Raw genomic sequence first — 27893 nt, forward strand, 5'->3', positions numbered from 1 at the left:
CCCCCTGGCTCCCGACACTGCCTGAAGCCCTGCTGGGAAGTGTGGCTCCAGGACCGGCTGGCCTCCCGGGGAGGATGCCCCCACCTGCAAGGGTTTGTCCACCACCCACAGCCACTCCCGGACTGGGGCAGACCCCACACCTCAGCACGGACTGAGGAGGCTGGCCAGGCTGAACCAAGCCTCACCCTTCCCTGGGAGAAAGGCCTGGGTTGGTATCCCCAAAGCCACACCTCATTATTCTCATACCAGAGCTGACTCACAATAGAAGTACCAAAAAAGAGGAATTCAAATGGAGCAAGGAAAGGAATAAAGAAATGCGGAAATGTATCATGGAGTCTTCACCCAGAGCCCCCTTTAACCCTCTCCTGCCTGGAGGGGCAGGTCCATTCTCTTCTCCTAGGGCCTCCAAGTGGCCTCGCCCTCTGTGTTCCTGGAGATGGCAGCACGTAGTGGAGTCCGTCTGCCCAGCACCTCCTGAGTGGACACCATCTCCAGCTGCACCTCATGGCCCTTGGCAGCACTCAGCCCTCAGCCCTCAGCACTGTGTGACCCCACACCTTTCCTGAGGGTATCACGGCGCCGGACTCTCACCCGAGGCACCACAGGTGAATGCCACTGTCAGAGCAGCACTGCCCATCACCAAAGACATCAACTGTCACCAGTGATGTCACCTGTGAGAGCAGCGCTGCCCATCACGAGGCATCAACTGTCACCAGCAATGTCACCTGTGACCTGTCAGAGCAGCACTGCCTGTCACCAGAGATGTCACTTGGCATCAGCAATGTGACCTGTCATCAGGGCAGTGCCACCTGTCAGAGCAGCATCACCCATCACCAGGGACATCACTTGGCATCAGCAATGTCATCCTGCTCCCCAGGTGCCACCCTCCTCCCTGTACCCCCACCCCCAATGCCCACATGTGCAATGCCCAGTGGGTACCACTGGAAAACCAAGCCAGTCCTCAGAAAGAATAAAACATCTGTTTTAATTGGCCAGTAAAATACATTGCAAATCATTAGTATTTTATAAACAGAAACATTAAGTTATAAATCCATGTTAAAAATTGTAGCTCAGTACAGCCCCAACAGCTGTGTGTCCAAAAGTCTATTTTTACAACATTTTCCTCCACTATTTTTGTGACAACAAAGTTCCTATCTGCCATCTAGATCAAGAGCCTGAACTACAGTATTTTCAAACAAGAACCAGGAGAAGTTGGTACAAGGATACGTTGTGCTGTGTATTTAAACGGCGCTTCCCATACACCTGCCATCTGCATCCCGGGAGGACGCCCTTTGGGAAAGGCCTCCTCGGCAGTGTGAGGTCTGGAGGGGTCTGCCTGAACCCCATTTTTAGGATGCTCCCCTCCCCAGTAAAACAGCAGCCCCCGCCCCTGCCCTGCACAGCATCTAGGGGTTCATAACACAGGTGCAATACTGACCATGGGCCCTGGAGGGACGTCTGCATCCCGAAGCTCCTGTACCTCAAACTCAGAGTTTCTTCCCTTCTTTGATTTTCTGGAGGACCTGCAGCTGGCCTTCCTGAGACAGGCTCCATTCCTGTTCCATTTGCCTTCCCAGCAGCCTTCCCTTTAGTGGGTATAGGTTTTGACGTTCTGGGTTACTTTGTATCAAAGAGCTAATTAAAAATGGTCCTTTAAAAACATAAAGAAAAACAGCTTGAAAAATGTACATTTCTATTTGAAAAATCTTCAAACTTCCACGGGGGGTGGCAAATGTTAATTCTGATTTTAAACCCCATTCAACAGCAAAACGATGTGGGCTTCAACTGCGGGCTCCGCAGACGCCTGGAGAAGCTGGAGCCCATACCTTTCCCTCCAAGGGACTCTGTGGACAGAACCCGTATCCCCCAAGCACCAAGGACATCCTCAGACTGGGATTTCTGTGTAGTTCTGCACCTCCCAGCCATAAAACTGGCCCCTCAGCCAGGAATCAAATGAACCTCAAAAGTGGAACAGGGAGGCCGTCTCCCATGGCGCCTGGACGGCAGGCACAGTGGGAGAGTGATGCTCTGAACCTCCCAATGTGATGAAGCCGAAAGCCAAGGCGGGGCCAGCAGGCCTCCCAGGCACAGAGCCACAGAGCCCAGCGTCACACACACCGTGCACGCAAGACAGACGTGCACACAAGACTGATGCACACACAGCCGGAAGTGCACGTCACAGTCGACTGGACGGGCCGTGGCTCCCTGAGGCCGGCTGTGGTGTGGCTAGGGCACAGCCCACACTTCCTGATCCTTCAGCTGATCCCCGGATCCCCAAAGACAAGGAGCAAAAAGCACAGAATCAAATGACGACACGTTCCACAAGGCCAGGTGGGCTTTCTGCAGAGGGCGTGGTGGTGGTGGCGGCGGTTCTGGGAGCGGGAAACCCCAGCGCCACTTGTCCGTGGGCCGGGACGGCATGCATCTCACTTTGCTGGCTCTGTGCTCTTCCTTCTCTTCTCCCTCCCAAAGGCTGCGGCTTTGCGTGGGCAGCTCGCTGGCACCACTGGGCACGTCCCGCAGACTTTAAATGGAATGAGTGGAGGTCTCGGACTGCTGCCGGATGTAGTTCTGGAAGCTCTTGTCTCCGATGGGGTGCTCCCTGAAAAGGGGGACAGGGGAGGGAATGAGGCACAGACCTCATCGCCTGGTGCTCACCCGTGGCTGCGGGAGCTTTTCCTGTTCCTAAATGTGACACACTCGCACTGCAAGCCACACAAAAAATAGAGGAGCCAAAGGAACCACAGTGCCCCCGGAAGCACCCACGGTGACTCTGATGTGTGTGCACAGGTGGGTCAGGCATGCAAATACATGTGCATGTGTGCTCTCCCTGCGGCATGTGTGTAGCGCATATACATGTGCAGATGCGGAATATGTAGACTGTATGGCACGTGTGCAGAATGTGCACATCTGCACTGCAAAGAGTGTGCTCATGTGTGGGGAGCATGAGCTCTAGGGACACAGATCTGTCCGAGTGCTGGGACACTCAGCAGGCGTGGGCACCTCCTCCCCACATGCACACCTCCCTCATACCATGTGTGTGCACCTCCGTGTGTGTGCCTCCTCCCACGTGTGTGCACCTCCCACGTGTGTGCACCTCCTCCCACGTGTGTGCACCTCCTCCCACGTGTGTGCACCTCCTGCCATGTGTGCACCTCCTCTCACGTGTGTGCACCTGCCATGTGTGTGCATCTCGTACCACGTGTGCCTCATGTGTGCCTTCTACTACAACAAACAGCATCATGCTTCGCGCATTTTCAACCTTCTGGCTTTTGGCCATGAGGTTGATGGACCTGCTGATATCAACGAGGCAACATATTTGGAAGGCAAATGGGGCTGTCTCCCCAGAAGGGTGTCGAGAGGGATCTGATATGATGATGTCAGAGGTGAAGTCACAGCACTCAGGAGGTGTTGCAGGCTCAGTCCCCTGAGCAACTCAGTCCAAGTCCGGGCCACAGGGACCTGTCACTCTCCTGGAGCCTCACCACTGCCCTTCCCAGACCAGACCCACATGGTAGAAGGGAGAAGGGGTTAAGAAGGAAGGGAGGGAGGGAGGGAGAAGGAGAAGGGTGGAGAGGGAGAAAGGGAGGATCGAAGGGAGGGAGGACCAAAGAGAGGAGCGAGCAGGAGGATGGAAGTGAGGAGGAGGTTGTACAGCTCCACAGGGCTCTAGGGCTTACCCGCCCCTGAACAAGCCCGTGTGGTGGCTTCTGCCATGGTGGACCTGGGTACCCACTGGATGGAGAGAGTGACACACACACCTGCTCACTCCAGGCTGAGAGCCAGCCTAGCACTTTACATAGTTTAAGTCAATCTTCCAGCAACGCATGAGGGTCTTACAACCCTCTGTTCCATGGAGTGAAGGACAGTGGAGCTTAGCTAAGCGCCACCTAGCCTGCAGCTGGTGACTAGGTTCAATGTACTCAACCTTGCCGCACCTGCCTCATGAGACAAGAGTGGGTTTCGTCCAGAGCTGGCCCTGCTCCCCAGCACCATGGGTGGCCTGGAGAGATGGCAGAGGGTGTGCCACTCAACCAAGGCAGAACAAGACCTGGGCCTAGAGACTGCCAGAGCACGTGACACCAGCATAGCAGAGAGTCTGGGAGGCAGCAGGCCAGGGAGGCACCCCGGACACTGGCTGGAGGCCTGGAGAGCAAAGGCAGCACCTGCTCCGAAGGAAGGACCAGCAGCGCCGGGCCACGTCCACTGACCACTGCCAGGTGCCAGCCCAGTGCAAGTGGGACTCTCCTCCCCAGGCAGACACCTGTGCACAGGCGGCCCCATTTGGGAGTTCCCTGCAGCCCCACCCCCACTGCAACCTCCCGCCTGCTACGCTGGCCGTCCAGGGCAGGCACAGGAGTGGTACTCACTGGCTTCCATATTTCGTCTTCTTGAACTTGTCCCTCTTATACTGGGCGTGCTCCTGCTCCAAAGCCCCAACCCCAGCGATGACTTGCTTTAGCGTCTTGTAGGTCTCCTGGGGGTCATCAATGACGAACGTCGAATACTCCTCCTGCTCCGGGCCATCGTACACGGATTTGCTCCCACAGGCCTCTGTGGAGGGCGGAGGGGTCAGCGCAGGGAAGGAGCCCAGGGCCCAGTGGCCACCCGCCCCGTCTCCACACAGCTGCATCGCTGTAGGCCCCACCCACGGTACACGTCCTTCCAACGCAAGCTCCTCCAGAAAGGGCTGACCATCACTCGTAAATGCAGACGGAGATAGAAACCACTCCCGCGGGTAGGCGGGTTGCGCCCACACTGAGCCCAGGGAAAGCCCACTGGGAGCTGGACGCTGAGCAACCTCAATCACCTCTGAGGGTTCTGCTGCCCCCAGCTCCCAGCCTTGTCTCCAACCAGCCATTCTCACAGGGGGACGTGCACATCCCTGCACACCCCACCAGCCCGCCCAGCCAGAACCAGGAGGGAAGACACCTGCAGCTGGACGCTGGGCTGGCTCATGGGCCCTGGGGCAGCCCTGAAGAGTCAGCCTAGGGGGTGAGCACGATGGGGCTCAGCACATCTCACACCCAGCTGCCACTGAGCATGTCCAGCCAGGACAGGCCCAGCCCGGGGCTGGCCAAGCACAGGGCGGACACCAGTCTGTGCCACAGCTTCCAAAGACCGCTGCCCCAGACCCCACCTGTGCACCGGGGCCACCTTCCTAATCAGACCACATCACTCCTGCTGAAGGCCATTCTGGGGCCTCGCCCCCAGCGGACAGCCATGGAACCCTTGAGCCAGGGCAGGGCCCTGCGCCACCTTGAGTCCAAACACCCGAACCAGGCACACGTCTCTGCCTCACTGCTCACAGCGCCTGGGCACGCACCCCCGGAGCCAGCACCGATGCCCTGCAGCTGTGCCCATCTGGATGGAATGTTTGTGCCCCCAAATCCATGGGTTGAAATCCTAACTCTCAAGGGATGGCATCAGGAGGTGAGGCCTTTGGGAGGTGACAAGGCGTGAGGGTGGAACCCTTGTGCAGGGGATGGGCATCCCTACAGAAGACACCAAGGAAGCTGGCTTGCCCCTTCCACATGTGAGGACACAATGAGACACTGGCGGGCTGTAGCCCAGAAGAGGGCCTGCAGCGAAACCAGTGCTGCTACGCCCTGATCTCGAGCTTCTCAGCCTTCACTCTGGGAGTGAATTCCTGCTATCTGTAACCACCCAGCCTATAGTACAATTTTTACGGCAGCCCAAACTCACCAAGAACTTGGTACTGAGAAGTGGCTGCTGCTTTAACAAGTACCTTCAAATGTGGACTGGCTTTGGAACTGGGTGCTGGGTGAAGGCTGAAGGGGTTTGGGGGTGCAGAGTGGAAAAGGCATGGCTGCCGTGAATGCCCTTGAAGGACAATGCTGGGGGCTTGGGAGAGGAGAGCTGCAGAGAAGTCCTGTCTTAGGGGATATCTAAGTAACCCTGAACAGAAGGTGGCATGAGCATGGGTGGCAAGGCTGTTCTAACAACATCTCAGACAGAAAGGACGGCCATGCTACTGCACCGCGGAGAAAAAGCCATCCTCGTGACAAAGTGGACCTGTGTTCACGCCCCCGTGTTCTGGGAGGGTGGAACTTGCGAGTGATGACATCAGACACGTAACTGAGGAGATTTCTAAGCAAAATGCTGGGGGAGCGGCTTGGTCCCTCCTGACCACTGACAGCAAAATGGGGGAAGAGAGATGATTTGAAGGTGGAATTGTTGAGCAAAAAGGAACCAGAACTCAAAGAGTTGGTTAAGTTAAAAGATTTGAGAATTAAAATTCCACCCTACCCATATCTCAAAAAAATGAGAGAGCATGTTTGGAAGAGATCATTACGCAAGTGGCTGTGTGGCCATCTGATAAGGAGACAGTGTGGGGCTGAGCCTTGGACTTGACCAACCATCTCAGCAACAGCTGGGAGTAGAGAAGGAACCGTGCCAGCAGAGGCACTGCCAGATGAAACCAGGAAACAGAGAAAACAGGATGAAATGAAGGCAGACTGCAGTGTCTTAAGCCCTACAAGCCAGGCCATAGAGCTATTCAGCTGTGAACATGTGCCACTCTTCAAGACGAGGGAAGAAGGACCCTGAAGTGGGCAGGGCCATCAGAGTACCACTCTCACCCAGAAGGAGTCCATGGACCATGTATCAGATGCAAAATTCTCAGCTGGAATATTGATTAAAAAATAAAACTGGCAATAACTAGAAAAAAAATCACAATAAGGAATCCGTCCACCCAGCCATCACTCACCCATCCATCCATCCACCCATGACTCACCCATCTGTCGATCCACCCATCATCACTCACTCCTCGGTCCATCCACCCATCACTCACCCATCTATCCATCCACCCATCACTCACCCATCCGTCCATCCATCCATTACTCATCCATCTGTCCATCCACCCATCACTCATCCCTTGGTCCATCCATCCATCACTCATCCCTTGGTCCATCCACCCATCACTCACCCATCTGTCCACCCACTCATCACTCACCTATCTGTCCATCCACCCATCACTCACCCATCTGTCCACCCACTCATCACTCACCCATCTGTCCATCCACCCATCACTCACCCATCTGTCAATCCAGCCATCACTCATCCGTCAATCCACCCATCACTCACCCATCTGTCAATCCACCCATCACTCGCCCATCTATCCATCCACCCATCACTCATCCATCGGTCCACCCACCCATCACTCACCCATCCGTCCATCCACCCATGACTAACCCATCTGTCAATCCACCCATCACTCACCCTGTCCATCCACCCATTACTCACCCATCTGTCCATCCACCCATCTACCCATCCGTCAATCTACCCATCACTCGCCGATCTAGCCATCCACCCATCACTTACCCATCGGTCCATCCACCCATCACTCACCCATCGGTCCGTCCACCCATCACTCACCCATCCGTCCATCCACCCATCTCTCACCACCTGTCCATCCACCTGTCACTCACCCATCCGTCCATCCACCCATCTCTCACCACCCGTCCATCCACCTGTCACTCACCCATCCGTCCATCCACCATCACTCACCCATCCTTCCATCCACCCATCACTCATCCATCTGTCTATCCACCCATCACTCACCCCTCGGTCCATCCTCTCATCACTCACCCTGTCCATCCATCCATCACTCACCCATCTACCCATCCATCCGTCCATCCACCCATCACTCACCCAACCGTCCATCCACCCATCACTCACCCAACCGTCCATCCACCCATCACTCATCCATTGGTCCATCCACCCATCTACCCACCCACTCAGCTGCCTGCCCGGCCATCTGTCCAGCGCACCCATCCAGGTTCTAGGCACTTCCTCTGTGCCAGGCCCAGGAAGGTCACTGCATATGGAAGCTGAGGAGATGGGAGATGGTTGTGACTTTGGTGACACAGGTGAGTCCAGGTGATGTGGTTTGGATTTGTGTCCCCACCCAAATCTCAGGTCAGACTGTAATCCCTAGTGTTGGAGGAGGGGCCTGGAGGAAGGTGAGGGGATCATGGGGGCAGACTTCCCCATTGCTGTTCTCGTGATAGTGAGTTCTCAGGAGGTCTGGTTGTTTGGATGTGTGTGGCATCTCCCCCATCTCTCTCTCTTGCTCCTGCATGTAGGAGGTGCCTCCTTCCTTCCTTCCTCTTTGCCCTCCCACCATGATCGAAAGTTTCCTGAGGCCCCCCCAACCATGCTTCCTGTACAGCCTGCAGAACTGTGAGTCAATCAATCTTCTTTTCTTTATAAATTACCCAGGCTCAGGTAGCCCTTTATAGCAACATGAGAACTAATACACCAGGCTATGGGGATGGGGAGGTTGGGAAGCGCCTGGAGGAAGACACTTCCAAGGTAAACAGGGTCTGCCAGACTGATGCGCAAGGGTGCTCCCAGCAGAGGAAGAGCTGGGGCTGTGGTGCGGGGTGCACAGCCTGGGAAGAGCTGAGCAAAGTTGGACGGTGGTGCATGGAGCAAGCTGATCATGGAGGGCCTGGTCAGCATCTTTCAGAACCTGGGTCTTGTGTGTGATGACCTCACTGTCTCCGAGGCTCCCTGACTCTGGCCTCTGCTGTGTTGGTTCCTGTTATGAGAGGGCTGGGAAGAGGCTGGCTGATGCCAGACCCACTGTCTTGGCCACCCTGTGGCCTTGTGCTATCTGCACAGTATCCAGGGACCTCAGACCCAGGGACAGCACCTGGCACACTTGCTGGGGGAGAAGACGCTGTGGTGGGTGGTGGCCCATGAGTGCGTACATGTGTGGTTGTCTGTGCATGTGTGTGCATGCCTGCACATGTGAGCGTGTTGTGTTCAACTGCACATGTGTGTAGGTATTGTTGCCTTGCCTGTCTGCACACACATGTACCTGTGTGTTCATTTCACGCATGTATTGCTGGGAACGTGTGTGTACATGGCTATGCATACATGTGTACGTGCCTGTGTGTTAGTGTAGGCCTGGAACCCACGTACACCCAGGGCATATGGGGCTGAAGAACAGGTGTGGCCAAGCTCACAGATGGGCAGCTGAGCGGACACTCAGGCAGGACTCATGTGTTTCCAGGCCAAGGCACACTTGACACTTCTGGGTTAAATCAGGGCAATGAAAAGAAAATCTAACAGGCATAACTCCAGGCACATTCCGCTCTATTTCCATTCTGAATGGGACTTAAGGGCCCTGTCATATGATCTCCAAAAGCAGATCTGAGTTCTACCAGGCCCTGGCATAGAAACAAATGCAGCTGCTTTGCCCCCGTGGGCTCTTCTTGTCTCTGCCTCTCCTGAATCACAGACCTCAAACCACTGTCCCCATGTGGTCTAATTGGGCTTACCTGGATTGCTATTTCAATTCTGTAAAGCAATTCAATGTCACAGATAATGATACTGCATATAGATTTGAAACACACAGTGTGCCTGGCACTGTTTCAAATCTATATGCAGTATCATTATCTGTGACATTGAATTGCTTTACAGAATTATATGGCATGTGTGCACCCACATACATGCATGCTCACACACGTGCCCAAAGACATGCATGCATACTCACACGTGTCCTCATGTTTCCACACATGCACAAATTCATGAACGCTCACGTGTCCATTCACACACATGCTCACACATGTACCCACACATTCACACACTTACATGTCGTGCCCACATTCATGCACGCTCACACACGTCCACACATTCACATGCTCATACATGCCTACACACATGCACACATCTCATATGTGTGTCCACACACATGCATGCACACTCACATACGTGTCCCCACACATGCACTTATCCCCCTGGAAAACACAAAGGAATGAAAAAATAGGGTCCTCTAAAGAAATTTGGCAGTACAGAGGTTACAAGTTAAATTCCATCTAAAAATTATCTGTAGAACCTATTATCAAGGTAATTGTCCCCCAAATAGCTGCCTACCCTGCAAAAAGCTTTTCGCATCCATCCGTGCTACAAAGACAACTACATGTAGCCCACACTACACCAGAGGCTCAGACCACAGGTTTTCACCCCGCAGCATGCTCCTGCGGCCGGGGCCTCGCCAGGCATCCCCTCACTGCACGGATCTGTGTGCCAGGTGGACTCACCCTGCATCTTCTCCAGCTTGCTCATGTACAAGTTGAAGAGGGAGTAGATACGCTCCGTCTCACGGTCCCCATCAATGTCCAGCTGGATGTTGGCTGGGAGGCCGCTGTCCAGACACAGCAAGAACAGAAAAGTAAAAACACTTATTTAAACGATGCTTTTAATAATGACATTCATTTTAAAAATGTCACTGAAGAAAGACGACGATTGTGTTGGAAGTGAAACTCGACAGGACCGACTTGCTGTCCGTCTGTACACAGCCAGTGTGTTGGCTGAGCAAGGCTGATGGTGCCCACAGCAGCACACACAGCAGTGTCACCAGGCCGCAGGCCGGAACTAACTGGCAACCTCTGCTTCAGTTACCATCGGCCTATTTGGACACGTGGCAAAAGATCCTTGCTGTTCAGTATTTAAAATGTGCTTCTCATTTGTACTAAACTGACCTTTCCTGAAATCATGCAGTACTGAGTTATGTCTTGTTTAAATCTATTCCTACTCCAGAATCTTATCACTACATAAGAAATTTAGGAAGACTAGGTGCTAAAATCCCCAGTGTAATACTTGTACATTTTTAGTATCACACAGAACTCAATTCCCAAGAACTATGAACACTCCAGACCTCATGTGGTTTATTCCTTCAGTCATTTCAAACACGGAAGGAGGCTGTGTGCTTATTTCCCTGCTCATTCTATGTCCGCTTCTCCTATGTTCACACCAGCACACGTCAGGCTGGAGTGCGGTGGCGCGATCTCAGCTCACTGAAACCTCCGCTTTTCGGGTTTAAGCGATTCTCCTGCCTCAGCCTCCTGAGTAGCTGGGATTATAGGCGCACACCACCACGCCGGCTAATTTTTGTATTTTTAGTAGAGATGGGGTTTCACCATGTTGGCCAGGCTGGTCTCGAACTCCTGAGCTCAGGTGATCCACCCGCCTCGACCTCCCAAAGTGTTGGGATTACAGGCGTGAGCCACTGAGCCCGGCCTCATGTCTTTTTATAAATCTTACTTTGTGTTATTGTGAAAAACCTCCAAAGCCGGGTGTGGTGGCTCACACCTGTAGTCCCTGCACTTTTGGGAGGCCGAGGTGGGTGGATCATCTGAAGTCAGCAGTTCAAGACCATCTTGGCCAATATGGTGAGACCCTGTCTCTACTAAAAATACAAAAATTAGCCAGGTGTGGTGGCACACACCTATAATCCCAGCTACCTGGGAGGCTGAGGCAGGAGAATCGCTTGAACCTGGAAGGTGGAGGTTGCAGTGAGCCGAGATCACACCACTGCACTCAAGCCTGGGTAACAGAGCGAGACTCCGTGTAAAAAAAAAAAAAGAAAAGAAAAGAAAATCTACATTGTACAGAAGCATGTCTTTGATGGCTTCAGACAAAGCGGGCTCACGGTTAACATTTGCACTCAGGTGCAACCAAAAGGGAGGGCCTGATAGGAACGCAGGGGGCTGTTATTTTTAGCAAAATGCTGCCTTGTGCAGAACGTGTGAAATATGCTCTTTAGTAAATACTTTTTAAAAGGCAGAAATGCTTCTTATTATAGCTAAAACAATTCTTAAATCACAAAATTTCTGAAATGTCTGTAATTTTTTCCATACTGATTAGAAATTGTTACCAACTTATTTTTGTTTGAAGTGTGACAGTTTTTCCCTTTTCTTCCCAACTTCTCTTGCAAAAAAACAAGTGGGTTTCTGCGAATGAACTGATCAGATGTCCTATATTGTATATGCCTTTTGAGCTGAGTAGCTCAATATTTGGATACTTGGTCATTTGTTTTATTATGTAATTGATACAATGGTGTCATTTATTTGTGTTCAACCATATATTTATGCTGTCTGGGGATGGGTGGTTATAGTTCTGTGTGAGAAATAATTTGTCAGTCTTCAACAGCTTGTAAAAACTTTGCAGTGAGAGCTTAAACATCTAAATAAATAATGAAATGCACTTATCATCAAAAAAAAAAAAAAAAGAAGAAAGAAGATGAAGTGACCGACATTAAAACACATCCCTGGCCAGTCAGGGAGTTCATGCCGGTAATCCCAACACTCCGGGAGGCCGAGGCAGAAGGATTGCTTGAGCCCAGGAGTTTGAGCAACACCACCCTGGGCAACATGGGGAGACCCTCAGTGAGATCTGGACAACAGTGAGACCCCGTCTCTACAAAAAACCAAAATTTAATGAGCTGGGCGTGTGGCATCGGCCTGTAGTCCCAGCTACTTGGGAGGGTGAAGTGGGAGGACTGCTTGAGCCCAGAAGTTTAAGACCAGTCTGGGCAACGTGGTGAAACCCCGTTTCTACAAAAAACCTTACAACAATTAGCCTGGAATGGTGGAGCACACCCGTAGTCCCAGGTACCTGGGAGGCTGAGGTGGGAGGATGGCTTGAGCCTAGGAGGTCGAGGCTGCAGTGAGCTGAGATTGCACCACTGTACTCCAGCCCGGGTGACAGAACGAGATCCCGTCTCAAAAACATAAAACTAAAAAAGCATCCCCGAGCTGGGAGAACTGAGGCTGGCTGTGGGTGTGCAGGATAGGGGAGGCTCCCGAGCTGTCCGGCCTCAGCGGCTGGAGCCTCTTGGGACCCACAGATCTGCCAAGGCAGTGAGCAAACTCGGCAGACGTGTTCTCGTGGAGAGAAATGGCCTGGAAGGAAGCCTCCTGGGGCTGTGTCTCCTGCATGGTTGGCCGCAGGTGGGGACGGGCCAGGTTTCCTCTCCTCCCCAGGCTGCAATGCTTCCCACTGTCCTGGGATGCGAGGACACAGGAGAGCGCTGGCCTCTCCTGGGGGATTCTGGGGCAGTGGCCACGCGTGCCTGAGCGGCAGCCAGGCCCTCTTCCTGAGCTTCAGCCTCTGTGTCCACGAAGCGGGATCTAAGGTCCCACCTCTGAGGCTGTGAGAGGATTAAACGGTGGCCCAGCATGGAGCATGGCTCATCCCCTGCAGCGCCCTTATGCGACGCCATCACGCGGCCATGACAACAGCGAGGTGCATCTCACCGAGCATAACCAGGGGGACCGCCGGGCACCCAGGCCTCCTCCTAGGACCGGCAGATATGACCCAAGCCTCTGTGGAACTGCCAGGGGCCCGGCGGAGGGGGGGCCCGGCTGACAAGAGGCAGGCTGAGGAGAGCCTGGCTGACAGGGGGCCCGGCTGACAACAGGCCAGCTGACAAGGGGCCCTGGCTGACAGGGGGCCTGGAAGACAATGGGCTGCTGCGTCACGTGGAATCAAGGTGGGTGTCCTGGGCCAGACGAAGCTTTCAGGGAGGGGCTTGCTCCCAGGCTCCTCCTAGAGAAAAAGGATGGCCGCGGCCTGGGGAGTCCCCCTTCACCCTGACCTCCCACTCCCCCGGGGCAGGGCCTCAGGAGGACCCTCAAAGGCCTGTGGCACCCTTGAGTCTGCCCGGAGCCTTCCAGAGGCTGGGCCCCAGATGCTCCCTCGGGTGGGAGGCCCCCTCAGGTGGGAGGCTCCTGGGAGGAGGTGAGGGCAGCCCCGCTTATGTGCAGCTTACAGGCAGGCACGCACTGTCTGCTGGTCCCTCCCTACTCAGCCCCTCGGCCACATTTCCTGCACAGCGCACAAGCCGGGTGCCGAGGCACAGACTTACCCGGTGCAGGGCGAGCAGCCCGGAGCCGAGTCCGAGGGCGCCCTACAGCACAGCCAGTGGCCGCCCAGGTAGGCAGACGGGTGGTAGACGGCGAGGCGCTTCTGGTTGCGCTGGCTCACTTTGGTGAGAACGTCGATCCAGTCCTTAGCCTCCACGCAGTTGTTGGCCTGGATGTACAGCGCACGCTCCGGCTGGATGACCTGGAACATCTGAGGACACAGGTGGGCTCAGGACAGCGCACGTGAGGTCTCGTGGCTGAGCACGTGCAAGAGTCCGCCAGGCACCCGGCCGTCCTCGCTGGAGCCGTAAGAGGGGATGCTGAGGGAGCATAGGCCCAAGGGTCCTGGAGCTCTAAGCCCCAGAAGAGGCCAAAGCCAGGGGGTGCACGGAGCTCTCTGCCACCCTAAAACCTGACAGCTGGGGCCGTGGGGAATGGAGGTGAGAACTGGTGCAGCTGGAGACGTGGCCAGGTGGCCAGGAACAGCTTGGCCAAGGCCCTTTATGCGCTGGAGCCTTGGAGGTCTCCATTCAAAAGACAAAAGAGGGGCCCTATGGCCTCCCCACGAGGCCCTCCTGCAGCCGACCACAGGCGTCCCATCCACGCGGCGCTCGTGCTGTGTCAGCCCAGGTGGCCCGGCCTGCTCAGCTCCTCCCCGACCTGACCAGCCCAGGATTCTTCCTCCTCCTCCCAGCTGGGGTTAGGGGGCTGCTTCCTCTTGAAGCGTCTCGGGGCAGCAACAATCTTTGCCATTTATTACTCATTCAACAAACATGACTGAGCACCAGCACTCTCCTAGGTCCCAGAGACAAAGCCTGGCATAGAGTTTCTACTGAACCTGCAACCACCAAGAAAGACTCAACGAGGGCAGGTGTCAGCAGCGGCTGGAAGTGAGCAGTTCTGGTGCTGTGGTCGGGGTTGACTCAAAGTTAGTTAAGCAGGGGGTGGGGGCAAAGGGTGTCAAAGGCAGAAGAAATGGGAGGTACAAAGGTCCTGGGGCAGGTGGGACAGGGGTCCTGTAATTGGAGGGATGGGGGTCCCAGGGCAGGAGGTATGGGGATCCTGTGATTGGAGGAACAGGGGTCCCGGGGCAGGAGTGACAGAGGCCTTAGGATTAGAGGGATGGGGGTCCTGGGGCAGGGGGGACAGATATCCTAGTATTGGAGGTCAGAAGCTCCCAGAAGGAGCCGGCTCTGTTGCACACAGAAGACAGGTTTTCTGAGCAGGAGGCTGACTGGAGGCTGGGAGGGCTCTCATGTGGGACTGCCCTTAAGTCAGGAGTCAGGGGGACAGTGGCCTTCTCTAGGGGATGGGCCTTCTGCACTGATCTGGGGAGGATTTGGGCTCCAGGTTTCTGGTGAACAGCTGAGGTCTTATTTACAGAGGCCAGGAGCCTCCTGCCTTGCACCCGGTGCATGTGTACAGGTCTCGGACTGGACGCCCCCGTGCGTGGCTGTGATCCCCCATGGAGGGCGTCCTGGCCATCATCCCAGGCTCGGCCCTGCCACCAGGAGCAGCCTTCAGAAAGGTCTCCCCAGCTGGTGAGAGCCTGGCCCGGTAGTGGCCTCAGGGGAATCGGGCTCTGAGGAAGTCAGTGGGAATGAACAGCTGGGAACAGGCGGCTGAAACTAGGGAACTATTGGGAATCTACGTGAAGTGCTGGAAGTGCTTCCAGGACATGTCCACACTGCTTCCTTCGAGGAACGGTCTCAGGGCCAGGTCCCGGCCATTCCCCTCAGTCAGCAGGCATTGAGCCTACACCCTCCTCTTCCCACCTCCCCCTCTTCCCAACCCTCCTCTTCCCAGCCCTCCTCTTCCCACACCCTCCTCTTCCCAGCCCTCCTCTTCCCAGCCCTCCTCTTCCCACGCCCTCCTCTTCCCAGCCCTCCTCTTCCCACGCCCTCCTCTTCCCACACCCTCCTCTTCAAATTACTCTACAAACTTCTGCCTTTTGCAGGATCTGTCTGGACTGCCTGTGAATAACATGCTAGTAAAATTCCACCAACGGTAAGGAACGTGCGTCGACTTTGGCACGAGGCCCAGGGACCGTGCCTTCCCTGCAACTGTTCTATGACCCTCGTGCTGCAGTTGGGGCACAGAAGGCTTGTCCCAGCCAGCATGTGTCAGCGTAGGGGTCAGCCTCAAGATGGCACGCACGGCGGGGTCGCTGGCTGAAGGGGCACCGAGTCACCAGGGAGAACATGGCCAGCGGCCGACTCTGGGAGGCCACCACACAATGGCGACGCCACGGACACCTCTAGGGGATTCCTGCCAAAAATGCATCATCAGAACCTGCCACGTCGGCACATCCGACAAACCCACAGGGAGGGACGTCCAGAAAACCGAAGGCCTGCATGCCTCAAAGATGCCAAGGCCACGACACACAAAGGCCGGGAGTGTCCATTCGGCCAGACCGAGGGAGCAGCAGAATGCAGTGTGGACTGGATCCAGAGGGGAAGAAACCACAGCTGGAGGAACGGGACCAGACAGCGGCAAACTCGAATGTGGCCGCGCCGGCGACGCGCGATGGCGGCTGCTGTGGTTTTGGGGACTGCGCGGGGGGAAACACACTCAGAAGTGTTGATACGTTTGGAAAAGCACAGGCGGGACTGTGGAGGGAGAAGGAATGAATGTGACTGGGGAACGAGGCCACACGTGGGTCTGGGTCAAGGGTGTGTGGAAAGTACTTGTTCTACTCGTGCAACTTCTATAAATTCAAAATTATATCAAAATAAAAAAGCTTCCAAAAGGAATTCCAGACGGTCCCAAGCCTGCTTCTGGGATGTCTTTGACAGAGGGCCCCTTGACCTTGGGGACCCTGCGGGAGACGCCACCTGGAGCAGCTCAGGTTCCACCCCACCCCGGTGACCCCAGGCACGGAGAGTGTGGCTGCTTTGATACAAGATTCCGACACAAACTCACCAGCACCTGGTGAACACCTCGAGTAACACGGAGACTCTGAGAAGCCTGGAGTGCAGGGGTTGGGGAAGGGTGAGCCCAGGGCCAGGCACGGGAAGAGAGCAGAGAAAACCTGGCCAGGCCTCAACCCGAAAGAGAGGCTTGGGGGCCCCACACTCACGTTTTTCATTTTGAAAGACTCCTCCTCCAGCTTCTCCACTGCCAGGATGTTCTCGATGGGAATGCTGTAGAGAGGCTGGTCCCCTGCAGCAGAGACCGGCTGTCAGCGGCTACGGCCCCTGCTCTCCCGGCTGGGGTCCCGGTGGGGCTGAGGGATCTCTACTGGGAGGTCTCTGCCGGGGGGGGCCTCTGCCAGGGACGGGGTCTCTGCTGGGGTGCCCTGGGCAGGAGGAGGTGCCCCATGTTCATCTCCTTGGGCGTGATGGCTCAATCACTGACAGGCTGCAGGTGCGGGGGCTGAGGAAGCCTGGGACCCACCCGGACCTGCCACGCACCCAGGCTGGGCCCAATCCTCGCATCCTCACAGCTGCCGTGGTCTCAGGCTCTGTCCCCAGAACACACTCCCGTTCTGGGGCATGAACATGGGAGAAGCTGCTCGGTATTTCCTAATCTAGATCTGAGCCAGCAGATCTGACAGCGAGCGGCAGGAGGCGGTGGGAAGCCCCATCTACCTTGGGGGAGTGGCACCCTGGCCGTGACGAGGCGACCAGAGGAGGAAGGGACGTGGACGGAAAAGCACCTTACTGATGCGGTCAGCTCTGCGTTTACTGGTTCTCTGGGGAAGCAGATTTCCCTCACCTTCCAGCAGCAGGTCTGAAAGACCCCTTCAGGGATCTTTGAAGGGAGAGCCGGAAGCAGAGGGCTCTGGGTCACCGCGGCCCCGGGCTGTGCCCGCAGCACTGAATCCTTCCTCCCCTCAGCTCTCCCCCTGAAAAGCAGACTCAGTCCCAGGGCCCCGCGCACTCCGGCAGGAGCCAGGGAAAGCGGCCTTGCTCCTTACCTTTGCTTTTGTGGTAGGTAAATTCATGGTTGGTCAAGCGAAACCATCTCTTCTTAAAATTCTTCATCCCAAAGCGCTTCCGTCCCTGGGCCCTCTTGATCATGAACCTGTGTGAAGAGCACACAGGGCCGGGGTCCGGGCCTCAGCCGCCTCCCTGCACAGGCGCAAAACCACACCCCCCACTTTCTGCGTTCTGAGACCTGAGGCAGGCGGTGGATTTTCAATATCTTATCATTTTACTCCGAGTGATGAGATTAAAATTGGAAGGCAATGCCTCTCCTTTGAAAAGTTGAGCGCTGACTGCTTTGAGTCACCAGTTGGTGATGGCACCAGGTTTTAGGAGATCTCCAACCCTCCCGCCTCCCACACTGAACTTTCAACAGTGGTGCTGCCACCGGAAATGCCAACGCGATGCTCCCACGGAGGACCTGCAGCTGCGGGCTCGGGGTCAGGGCAGGCAGCAGACGCCCACACAACACGGAGGACCTGTGGCCGTGGGCTCGGGGTGGGGCAGGCAGCAGACACCCACAAAACTCACACCTGTGTTGTGCGGGAGTCATGCCCCAGCGCTTCTGCCAGACCAAACCTGCCCCCCTCAGGGCCAGCCCTGCTGTGGTAGAAGGCGCCACCAGGCCACGTCCTCAGGAAACGTGGGGAGCAGGAGACAGGACGGCCACCGAGGATGCAAGGCCTCAGCGAGGAGGACCTCAAGTCTTGCCCTGGGCAGGGTCCTCAAACGCCCTCCTGGCAGCCCAGGGCCCTCTGAGGCTCGGCCTTCATCGCCGGGCAGGGGTCCCTGACCAGAACCGGCAGCCGAGCTGGAGGAGAAGAAAGCGGCCGGACAGAGTGACTGGAGGGCAGAGGTGGAAGCTGAGGATGAGAAGCCAAGCTGGAGAGACAGAGTGGGGAGGTAGGCGGGGGAGACGCACCTCGACAAGCACACTCAGAAATCGGAATGAGGGGCTTTGAGCAGCAACACAGCCACATGTGGCCAGAGAGCTGTGGATGCACACTGGAGGGTGTGAAGCCGCTGGGAGCTGTTCAAGAGAGAAAAAGGCGGAGCCACTGGGAGCCGCCAGGACAGTGCAGTTCACAACCAGTGGATGCAGAACGCCGTTCATTCCAGGGATTCACAGGCAGGAAGTCAGCCCGGGAGGCTGTTGAGGACCAGCAGGACCCAGCGGGATGCGCAGGGCGGGGCCCACACAGACGGGGGTTGTGGGGGCACTGGGAGCTCCACGAGGTGCCGGCCTCCTTGAGGGCAACAGGGCGCCTCTGAGAAGACTCTGGACCATGCAGCAGTTAGATTTGAGCAGCAGTCTTGTCGTAAATGTTTTCGGCTTTAGGATTTTTTAAAGAACCCCAACTTTCTGAGGGCCTTCAGTGGATGAGGCTGCATGTGAATTTCATGTGCAGGTTTCCAGGTCGAGGCAGCGCTGAGTGGAGAGAAGCCAGCCGCTCCTCACTACACAGCTCTGGCCTGGGCGCCTGGCTCTCCAGGAGTCGGTTTTCTAACCGGGACCATCGCGCGTGTGGGACAGGGAGGCAGGAGCCACGGCTAAGCCGGAAGCCTCAGGCTGAAAGCAGCTCGGCCCCGCGCAGCCACGGCCAACTCAACTCAGCAAACACTTGCTGCACTGCAGAGGCCCTGTCTCCGGTCCTGTGTCCCAGTGGGTGAGGACACACACAGTCCCGAGAGATGGCAGAGGCATGGGAGCTTCTCAGCACAGAGTGAGCCCTCAGGAAACACAGTCATCACCACCCCCACACATGGATGAACATGGCAAGACACACTTGGCACCAAGGGCTGAGACAGCAGAACCAAGGCCCCAGGACGGCCCACGCTTGCACAACTGAGGGTGGCCCTGGGTTTGGGGATGTGACAGAGCTGATGTCCCGGAGGAGAGGCTGATCCAGGGGCTGGAAATTCGAGGGCCTGATGGACCAAAACCTTGGTGTAAGTAGCAGGTGGTGCAGCTGCTGGAAGGAGCTGGTGGAGCCTCAGCTGCGTCCAGGGCACCTGGGAGGCGCCTGTCCTTGAACCTGTATCTACAGCAGCTTCTCGGCGTCAGGCACACAAGCCCTGAGTGTCCTGTGTTGCTTTAGGGATTACAGGATGAATATCTGTTGCTTTGAAAGTTGTGAATTTATGAAATGTAGAAAGTAAAAAGTTTCCTCCTCAAAGTTTCACTTCTTGTTGAAGAATAAATCATAAGTGTTAGAAATAATAGTTTCTTTTAAAGACTAACTTCCTTCAAGCCTCCTTGCTTTGTGCTAATAACTCTGTTAAGCTCTATCCTGTGTAGCTGTTGGACGTGCCCACAGGCTCGTAATACATTGTGTCCTTGTACCTTAACCAAGGTATTTGTGTTAGACGTACTCATAGGCATGTCCCAGCCCACAGCCTATGCCCCTTCCTTATTTAAACATATTATTATTTTTCTACCTATTTAAAAAAGTTTTAAATTATTAGCTAATCAGGTCTTAATTTAGATTGTGAGGTCTGGCTCCAGCCAATGGGGACAGGACACAGCAATAGGAACCTCATGCGTAAGGAATAAATATTCTGGCGTCTCTTTATTCTGTGTGTGCCCTCGCCATTATTCTTTCCGCGAGGGACACCTTTTCTGCAGAAAGTAAAAATTGCCTCGAAAAGAACTTTTTGTCTAAATGCTAATTTTTCCTTATGGCACCGAAGAACAAACATTTTACATTTCTAACATGAAATGTGTGTATTCCAAATGTTATTGGTTAATATATGATTAAGTTAAATGAAGGTGATTTTAAGAAAAATAGCAACGTAAGTAATGCCACTGGGGTATGGTCCACCAGCGACCGAGAGATGGTCCAGGTTTGAGCAGATGGCTCTAACAGAGTATCCACAAAAATAGACAAATGGGACTTAATTAAACTAAACAGCTTCTGCACAGCAAAATAAATAACCAACAGAGCAAACAGATGACCTGCAGAATGGGAGGGTATTTGCAAACTACGGATCCAACAGGGGACTAACAGCCACAATTTAGAAGGAACTCAAACATCTTAACAAAAAAAATAAAAATTAAAAAAAAATATTTAAAAGTGGCCAAAGGACAGGGGAATAGACATTTTTCAGAAGAAGACAAATGGCCAACAAGCATACGATATAAAGCCCAGCGTGGCTCCTCACCCGAGGAATGAGGACCAGAGATGCCTGCGACCCCAGCTTATGCCAGGCAGAACGGAGCTGCCTGCAACCCCACCTCATGCCAGGCAGAACGGAGCCGCCTGCGACCCCACCTCATGCCAGGTAGAACGGAGCTGCCTGCAGCCCCAGCTCATGCCAGGTAGAACGGAGCTGCCTGCAGCCCCAGCTCATGCCAGGCAGAATGGAGCCGCCTGACCCCAGCTCACGCCGGGCAGAATGCCTGTGATCAAATAAAACACGGAAGAATGACAGATGCTGTCAGAGCTGGGGAGGATGCGAGCGCTTGCATGCTGTGGGGAATGGAAATTAGCACTTAAGGAAACCCACGGAGATTTCTCAAGGAGCTAAAGGCAGAGCTGCCATTCGATCCAGCAATCCCACACCGGGCCCCACCCAAAGGAAGAGCAATTACCAAAAAGACACCTGCACGTTTACGTTTACCACTGAACCACTCACAACAGCAAAGACACGGAATCCACGTGTCCACCAACAGACGACTGGATAAAGAAAACGTGGCATAAATACACCACGACATGCTACTCCACCGTCAAGAAGAAGGAAATCTTATGTTTTCCAGCAATGTGAACGGAGCTAGAGGTTGTTATCTTAAGGGAGATTACTCAGAGACAAAAAGCCAAACGCCCTGTGTTCTCACTGGTCCGTAGGAGCTAAACATGGCGGGGTGGGGCGGGGCGCTCTGGGACATGTATTTGGAATCACAGACTGAGGCCTCTGAGGGGTGGAGGTGGGAGCGGGAGAGGAATGAGAAATTACTCAGTGGGCACAAAGTGCCCGTTCAGGTGATGGTTTCACGAGAAGCCCCATCCAATACGACTGCACTTGTGCCCGACATGTTGGCAAACACATAAAAAATACAGGAACATGAGCCACACCAGGCAGAACAAAGCCCTGAGCGGGAGCGGGAGCCAGGCCACAGGACAGGGTTGGTGGAAATGGGCAGACGTGTCAGTTATGTAAGGAAGGGTGATGGGCTCTGACGCTCCAGGGGCCTCTGGGTGGAGGTCGAGGGAGGACGGGCCTGTGTCAGAAACACAGGGTGGCTGTGGGACACAGACGTCCCCCTCCAAGGTCACCAAGAAGGCGGCGGAGGGGTCCCAGGCTGAAGGCGCAGGGGCCAGTCTCCCAGGGCCGTCCCCTCTGACTCTGGTTCCCTGACCAAAGAGCCCTCGGGAGCCTGGAGGGAAGGCCGGCCCCAAGTGCAGGTGTAGACGAGGCAGCCAGTGGTACAGAAATCACAAGGCTGCTGGCCAGCAAGGGAGGAGGCTGCCCCCGACTACGGAACCTTCCGGAATGTGCTGGGTGCTCCGGGGACTGGGGGCCTCCATCCTTTTCTCCCCTCCTGCCCCGCCGGACGCCACCTTACCCTCCTTACCCTTCTTTAAGCAGGATGGGCTGCTCGACACTCTTCGGGTCTCTTCTCCCCGAGGACGAAATCAGATCCAAGAACTAAAGCGGGAAGAAATCAGGTCACTGGGAGGAAGCCACACATCTGACATGCACGACTCTCCGTATAACAACAGCGTCGGCGGCTACTGCCTCTTTTCTAATACTAGTGGAGACAGAATTTGGGGAAGTGAGTCCTTCCCTGAGGGCCGTGGGGCCTCTGCTCCCCGCTGTGCCATCCTACCCCCGGCTCTGCCATGGAGATCTCAGGTGAGAAGCCGGGCTCAGGCAACACCTGGGGATCAACCTGCATCTCCAGAGGCCACCCAGGGGTGACTCTAAGCGGGTCCTGGCAGTGAGGAGGCTCAGGTGTCCCTGACTGTGGGGAAGAGCAGAGCCCTGGGGCCTGGACATTCCTCCCCATGCACCGCGTCCCTGACTGTGGGGAGAAGGAGAGCTGTGAGGTCTGGACGCTCCCCCTGCGCACCGCGTCCCTGACTGTGGGGAGGAGCAGAGCCCTTCGGTCTGGACGTTCCCCACATGCAGTGTTCCTGACACTGAGTCTGCGGCCCCAGGGCTCCACGACTGCAGCCTGGAGTGAGTCCGGCCACCACACACAGAGGTGGGACGCGCCCTCGTCCGGGGGGCTCAGACACAGAACAAGATGGGCGAGGGCCCCTTTTCGGCCCCAAAGGCAGTCACGCCAGAGTTTACCGACTGCGGGAGAAGGAGGTGTCCCAGGACTCGGGACAGGGCTGTCTGGGCAGTGCTGTGAATGCACCGAACGCCCTTATTGTTTAAAATCGCGAATGGCCAAGTCTGTGTCATGTGGGTTCTATCTCAATTTTAAAAGAGCAACTCTGTCTCCTGGGCACAGCACGGGCTGTCGCATGGTGAGTCGATACTTACGTTTTTCACCGCATCAGCATATTTCTGCTCATTGAAGAATTCATAAAATGTAGCCATGTAGGACTCCTTAAAACTCGCCTAAAAGGAAATGCAGATCACTTGAGAACAGCCCGAAGCACCTCGGCTCACGGCCCAAATCTGAAAAAGCTAGAGGCAGGAACTGTTCAAGCCTAAATGACGATAAACAGGTGAAGAACCCGGTGTTACCGGGCAACTGAGAGCCCGCAGGGCTGCCCGGAGGACGAAATCACATAAATTGCCCAGGCGCCAACGAAGACCATCAGACCCGCCAGTGTCCGTGAGGTCTCCAAGCACGCTTTGGCATCAGTGACTCCGTCCCGGCCCCAGGCCGTCCCTCACACCCGGGTACCAGGCTCACGAAGAGGTACGCTGGGGCCCAGGTGTGGCTGCCCGGGAACCTGCAGTCACGGGCCAGGGTCCCAGAGCCCCCACGCCCATCTCTCGCCCGTGGGGCATAAGGGCTGCTCTGAGGCGGGAAGAGGGGGCAGGGATCTCCATCATGTGGGGAAGTGGAGGCACCCAGGGATTCGGGGGGCCTTTGCAGCCACCACTCCTGAGGCTCGACCCCAAGTTCCTGCTGTTTCAACACTGAGGTCACTGCACAGTTCCCTGGCTGTGAAATGAGGTGGGTTTGGTGCAGACCTCGGAGGAGGCACAGGTGCCTGTTATGGAATTTCCAGCCCACAGCGCAGGGCCTGGCTGGTGGGGAAGAGCAGTCAGCGCACCTCGGCCTGCCTGCGGGTGCAGCACATCTTTTACTCACTCGGACTCAGAGAAACCCAACGTTTGCCCCAAGCGGGCTGCTCCTCCAGTGGGGGCCTCTGCTCCCCAAAGCCCTCATTTCTACCTGGGCCCCACCAAGAACAGGGAACCAGGAGGCCGGGGCATCTGTGCACCATGGCCCAGCCCTCTCCAGACGGAGCCCCGAGGGGGCCCGAAGGCATCAACCTGCCCTGGCCGGGCCCCTGCAGACACAGCCTTGGGCCTCACCACGAGCACTGCCCCCGGGACCCCTCAAATGTCAGCTCTGACCCCCTCAAACACACAAGGTGCTCTTAGGGGAAACGGGGCAGACGCTTGAGGGACTCCCAACCTGGCGGCACCACATCCAGTCTGAAGGGAGGAGGATGGAGGACGGAGGGTCATATCCACAGGGAGAGAGGGGCCCTGGGAGGAGGGGGCTGCATGGGGAGGGAAGTGGGGAGGAGGGGAAGGTGTGGGGAGGAGGCGCAGCGTGGGGAGGAGGGGGCTGTGTAGGGAGGAGGGGGCTGTGTGGGGAGGAGGGAAAGGTGTGGGGAGGAGGAGAAGGTGTGGGGAGGAGGGGAAGTTGTGGGGAGGAGGAGAAGGTGTGGGGAGGAGGGGAAGGCGTGGGGAGGAGGGGGCTGCGTGGGGAGGAGGGGAAGGTGTGGGGAGGAGGGGAAGGCGTGGGGAGGAGGGGAAGGTGTGGGGAGGAGGGGAAGGCGTGGGGAGGAGGGGGCTGCGTGGGGAGGAGGGGAAGGTGTGGGGAGGAGGGGAAGGCGTGGGGAGGAGGGGGCTGCGTGGGGAGGAGGGGGCTGCGTGGGGAGGAGGGGAAGGTGTGGGGAGGAGGGGGCTGCGTGGGGAGGAGGGGAAGGTGTGGGGAGGAGGGGAAGGTGTGGGGAGGAGGGGGCTGCGTGGGGAGGAGGGGAAGGTGTGGGGAGGAGGGGAAGGTGTGGGGAGGAGGGGGCTGCGTGGGGAGGAGGGGAAGGTGTGGGGAGGAGGGGAAGGTGTGGGGAGGAGGGGAAGGTGTGGGGAGGAGGGGGCTGTGTGGGGAGGAGGGGAAGGTGTGGGGAGGAGGGGGCTGCGTGGGGAGGAGGGGAAGGTGTGGGGAGGAGGGGAAGGTGTGGGGAGGAGGGGGCTGTGTGGGGAGGAGGGGAAGGTGTGGGGAGGAGGGGAAGGTGTGGGGAGGAGGGGGCTGCGTGGGGAGGAGGGGAAGGCGTGGGGAGGAGGGGAAGGCGTGGGGAGGAGCCTCCAGCACCGCAATGCCCAGGAGGCCCCAGGTTAGGCCACCTGCCCGGCCGGTTTGGCCACTTCCCACACCTGACAGGTCAGATGCTGCTCCTGCCACGGGGCCAGCGACGAGCCACAGGCTCCCGAAAAAGGCAAGGGGTTCACTTTAGGAGGGGAGAGGTGGGCGGGACGGGCACGCTCAGGTCCTGGGCTTCGGGAGGGGATGTGGTGCCGGCTTTGATTCTTGATCTTTATCTTACAACTCTGTCACATGTGGGAGGCTTTTCACGTGTATTTTCTGAAGAGAGAAAAGAATCAGTTGTCCCTAAAAAGAGAAAATGAAGAAGAGGGACTCACAGATTTGGACTTGGAGAGGCTGCCGAGGGTCTGAACGGTCTTGGAGATCAACGTCAGCGTCCTGGACGTCTGGGGGTCCTGGGGAGGCAGGAGCGAGAAAGGTCTACGTCAGCTTCACAGAAATGCTGCGACTCCCACATCGAGGGGACGAAATGCAGGAGTCACCTCAGAGCTGCTGTGGCTTGTGCATGAGCTACGGAGAAACAGGGGTAGCAACGCAGATGGGACTGGAGGGGGTGGGCGTCCCACAGTCTCAGGAGCTGCTGAGACCGTCCCGCAGGCAACATCTGACGGCACCGCGGGGACCCACCCTCTTGGCCCAGTGTGCAGGGTGCATCTCAAAGTCGAAAGCATCAGGTTGGGTCATGGCTCTGGGGTGCTGAGTCTCCTGGCCCTGCCTGGGGCTCATCTCAGCCTTCACAGGGTTTGAAGGTTCAACTCAGAAGTGCTGGGGGCCGGGCGTGGTGGCTCACACCTGTAATCCCAGCACTTCGGGAGGCCGAGGCAGGTAGATCACTTGAGGTCAGGAGTTCGAGACCAGCCTGGCCAACATGGTAAAACCCCATCTTTAATAAAAATACAAAATTAGCTGGGCATGGTGGCGCACATCTGTAATCCAAGCTACCAGGGTGGCTGAGGCACGAGAATTGCTTGAACCCAGGAGGCAGAGATTGCAGTGAGCCGAGATGGTACCACTGCACTCCAGCCTGGTGACAGAGCAAGACTCCGTCTCAACAACAAAAAAAAGAAGTGCTGGGGAACGGGCCATCCCTCACATCCCCTCGCCCTGGCCATCTCCTTCCAGCTCTGCCACTGGCACGTGCAACACGGTCACCCCAGATCCCTGTACCCTGAGAGCTGCGGCCCCAGCAACCACATTGGGGCCTGGAGAAAATCAGTGCTGAATAGGAGTCTGTTGACTCAATACACGGATGATACACCGATTGATATTCCCTATGTGATGGGCAGGGGAGGAGAGCAGGGCGGTGACCAGCAGCTAAAACCCTGGCCAAACCATCCACTGCTTTTGTGACATTGTCTCGACTCCCCCAGAACGTACACAGCTTAAATAGGTCGGTGAACCACCTGCAACGAGGACGTTCCAGGACCCAGAGCATCCACCAGCACTCCCCACGCACCGTCCACACACTCCCCACACATTCCACACGCACTCCCCATTCCACACACCTTCCACACTCCCCACGCACTCCACACTCCCCACACACCATCCACACACTCCACACACACTCCACACGCACTCCCCATTCCACACACCTTCCACACTCCCCACGCACTCCACACTCCCCACACACCATCCACACACTCCACACGCACTCCCCATTCCACACACCTTCCACACTCCCCACACACCATCCACACACTCCACACACATTCCACACGCACTCCCCATTCCACACACCTTCCACACTCCCCACACACCATCCACACACTCCACACACATTCCACACGCACTCCCCATTCCACACACCTTCCACACTCCCCATGCACCATCCACACACTCCACACACACTCCACACGCACTCCCCATTCCACACACCTTCCACACTCCCCACACACCATCCACACACTCCACACACATTCCACATGCACTCCCCATTCCACACACCTTCCACACTCCCCACGCACCGTCTACACACTCCACACACACTCCACATGCACTCCACACTCCCCACGCACCATCCACGCACTCCACACACACTCCACACGCACTCCACACTCCCTACGCGCCATCCACATACTCCGCACGCACTCCACACACTCCCCATTCCACACAACCTCCATACTCCCCACGCACCATCCACACACTCCCCACTCACTCCTCATTCCACACACACTCCCCATGCATTCCACACTCCACACGGTTGGCCCCCTACAGCCACGCAGATGCCCCGACCCAGGCCGGTGTCCCAGGACAGCTCAGAAAACCTCGGTCCCTCAGCCGGTCACTCACTGTGTGGTGCGGCGTGAGCTGGAAGAGGTTGGGGGAGAGAATGGCGGGCGCAAAGAACCTCAGGAAGATGAAGCTGCTCACTGCAGTGTACCTGACGTCCGGGTCATCTGTGGGAGACAGAGGTGGGGTGACCTTTTCCCTCGGGCACAGTGGCCTCGTGGGGACACCATGCCCCGGCCCCGAGGGTCCACAGGGAAGTCCAGCCACAGTCCTGGATCTATCTCCACCTGTGTCTGTCTCTCTCCCTCTCTCTGTCTCCCTCTCTTTCTCCATCTCTCTGTCTCTCCCTTGTCTCTCTCCTTCTCTCTCTCTCATCTCTCTCCCTCTGTCTCTCTCCATCTGTCTCTCTCTCTCTCCATCTCTCTGTCTCTCTCCCTCTCTTTGTCCCTCTCCCTGTCTCTGTCTCTCTCTCCCTCTCTCTCTCTCCATCTGTCTCTGGCTCTCTCTCCCCCGCCCCTTTGTCCCTCTCCCTGTCTC

General features: G+C 56.3%; 1 protein-coding gene across 2 annotated transcripts in view; it reads right to left on the reverse strand.

Annotated features, from left to right (window-relative positions):
* Nucleotides 1–961: 961 nt before the first annotated feature.
* Nucleotides 962–27893, reverse strand: part of RASA3 (RAS p21 protein activator 3) — a 146108-nt gene continuing 119176 nt past the window's right edge. For both annotated transcript variants that reach the window (XM_054447115.2, XM_063650685.1), the window contains 10 exons: nucleotides 27417–27523; nucleotides 25445–25522; nucleotides 23099–23176; nucleotides 22179–22252; nucleotides 17599–17705; nucleotides 16759–16841; nucleotides 13682–13890; nucleotides 10074–10177; nucleotides 4371–4554; nucleotides 962–2602 (listed from right to left, as the gene is read on the reverse strand). In XM_054447115.2, coding sequence (XP_054303090.1) covers nucleotides 2527–2602; nucleotides 4371–4554; nucleotides 10074–10177; nucleotides 13682–13890; nucleotides 16759–16841; nucleotides 17599–17705; nucleotides 22179–22252; nucleotides 23099–23176; nucleotides 25445–25522; nucleotides 27417–27523 — 1100 coding nt within the window. In that variant the 3' untranslated portion in view covers nucleotides 962–2526. The remainder of the gene's footprint in view (nucleotides 2603–4370; nucleotides 4555–10073; nucleotides 10178–13681; nucleotides 13891–16758; nucleotides 16842–17598; nucleotides 17706–22178; nucleotides 22253–23098; nucleotides 23177–25444; nucleotides 25523–27416; nucleotides 27524–27893) is intronic.

This window comes from Pongo pygmaeus, chromosome 14 (genome assembly GCF_028885625.2).
Source record: "Pongo pygmaeus isolate AG05252 chromosome 14, NHGRI_mPonPyg2-v2.0_pri, whole genome shotgun sequence".
In the NCBI taxonomy this organism is placed as follows: domain Eukaryota; kingdom Metazoa; phylum Chordata; class Mammalia; order Primates; family Hominidae; genus Pongo; species Pongo pygmaeus.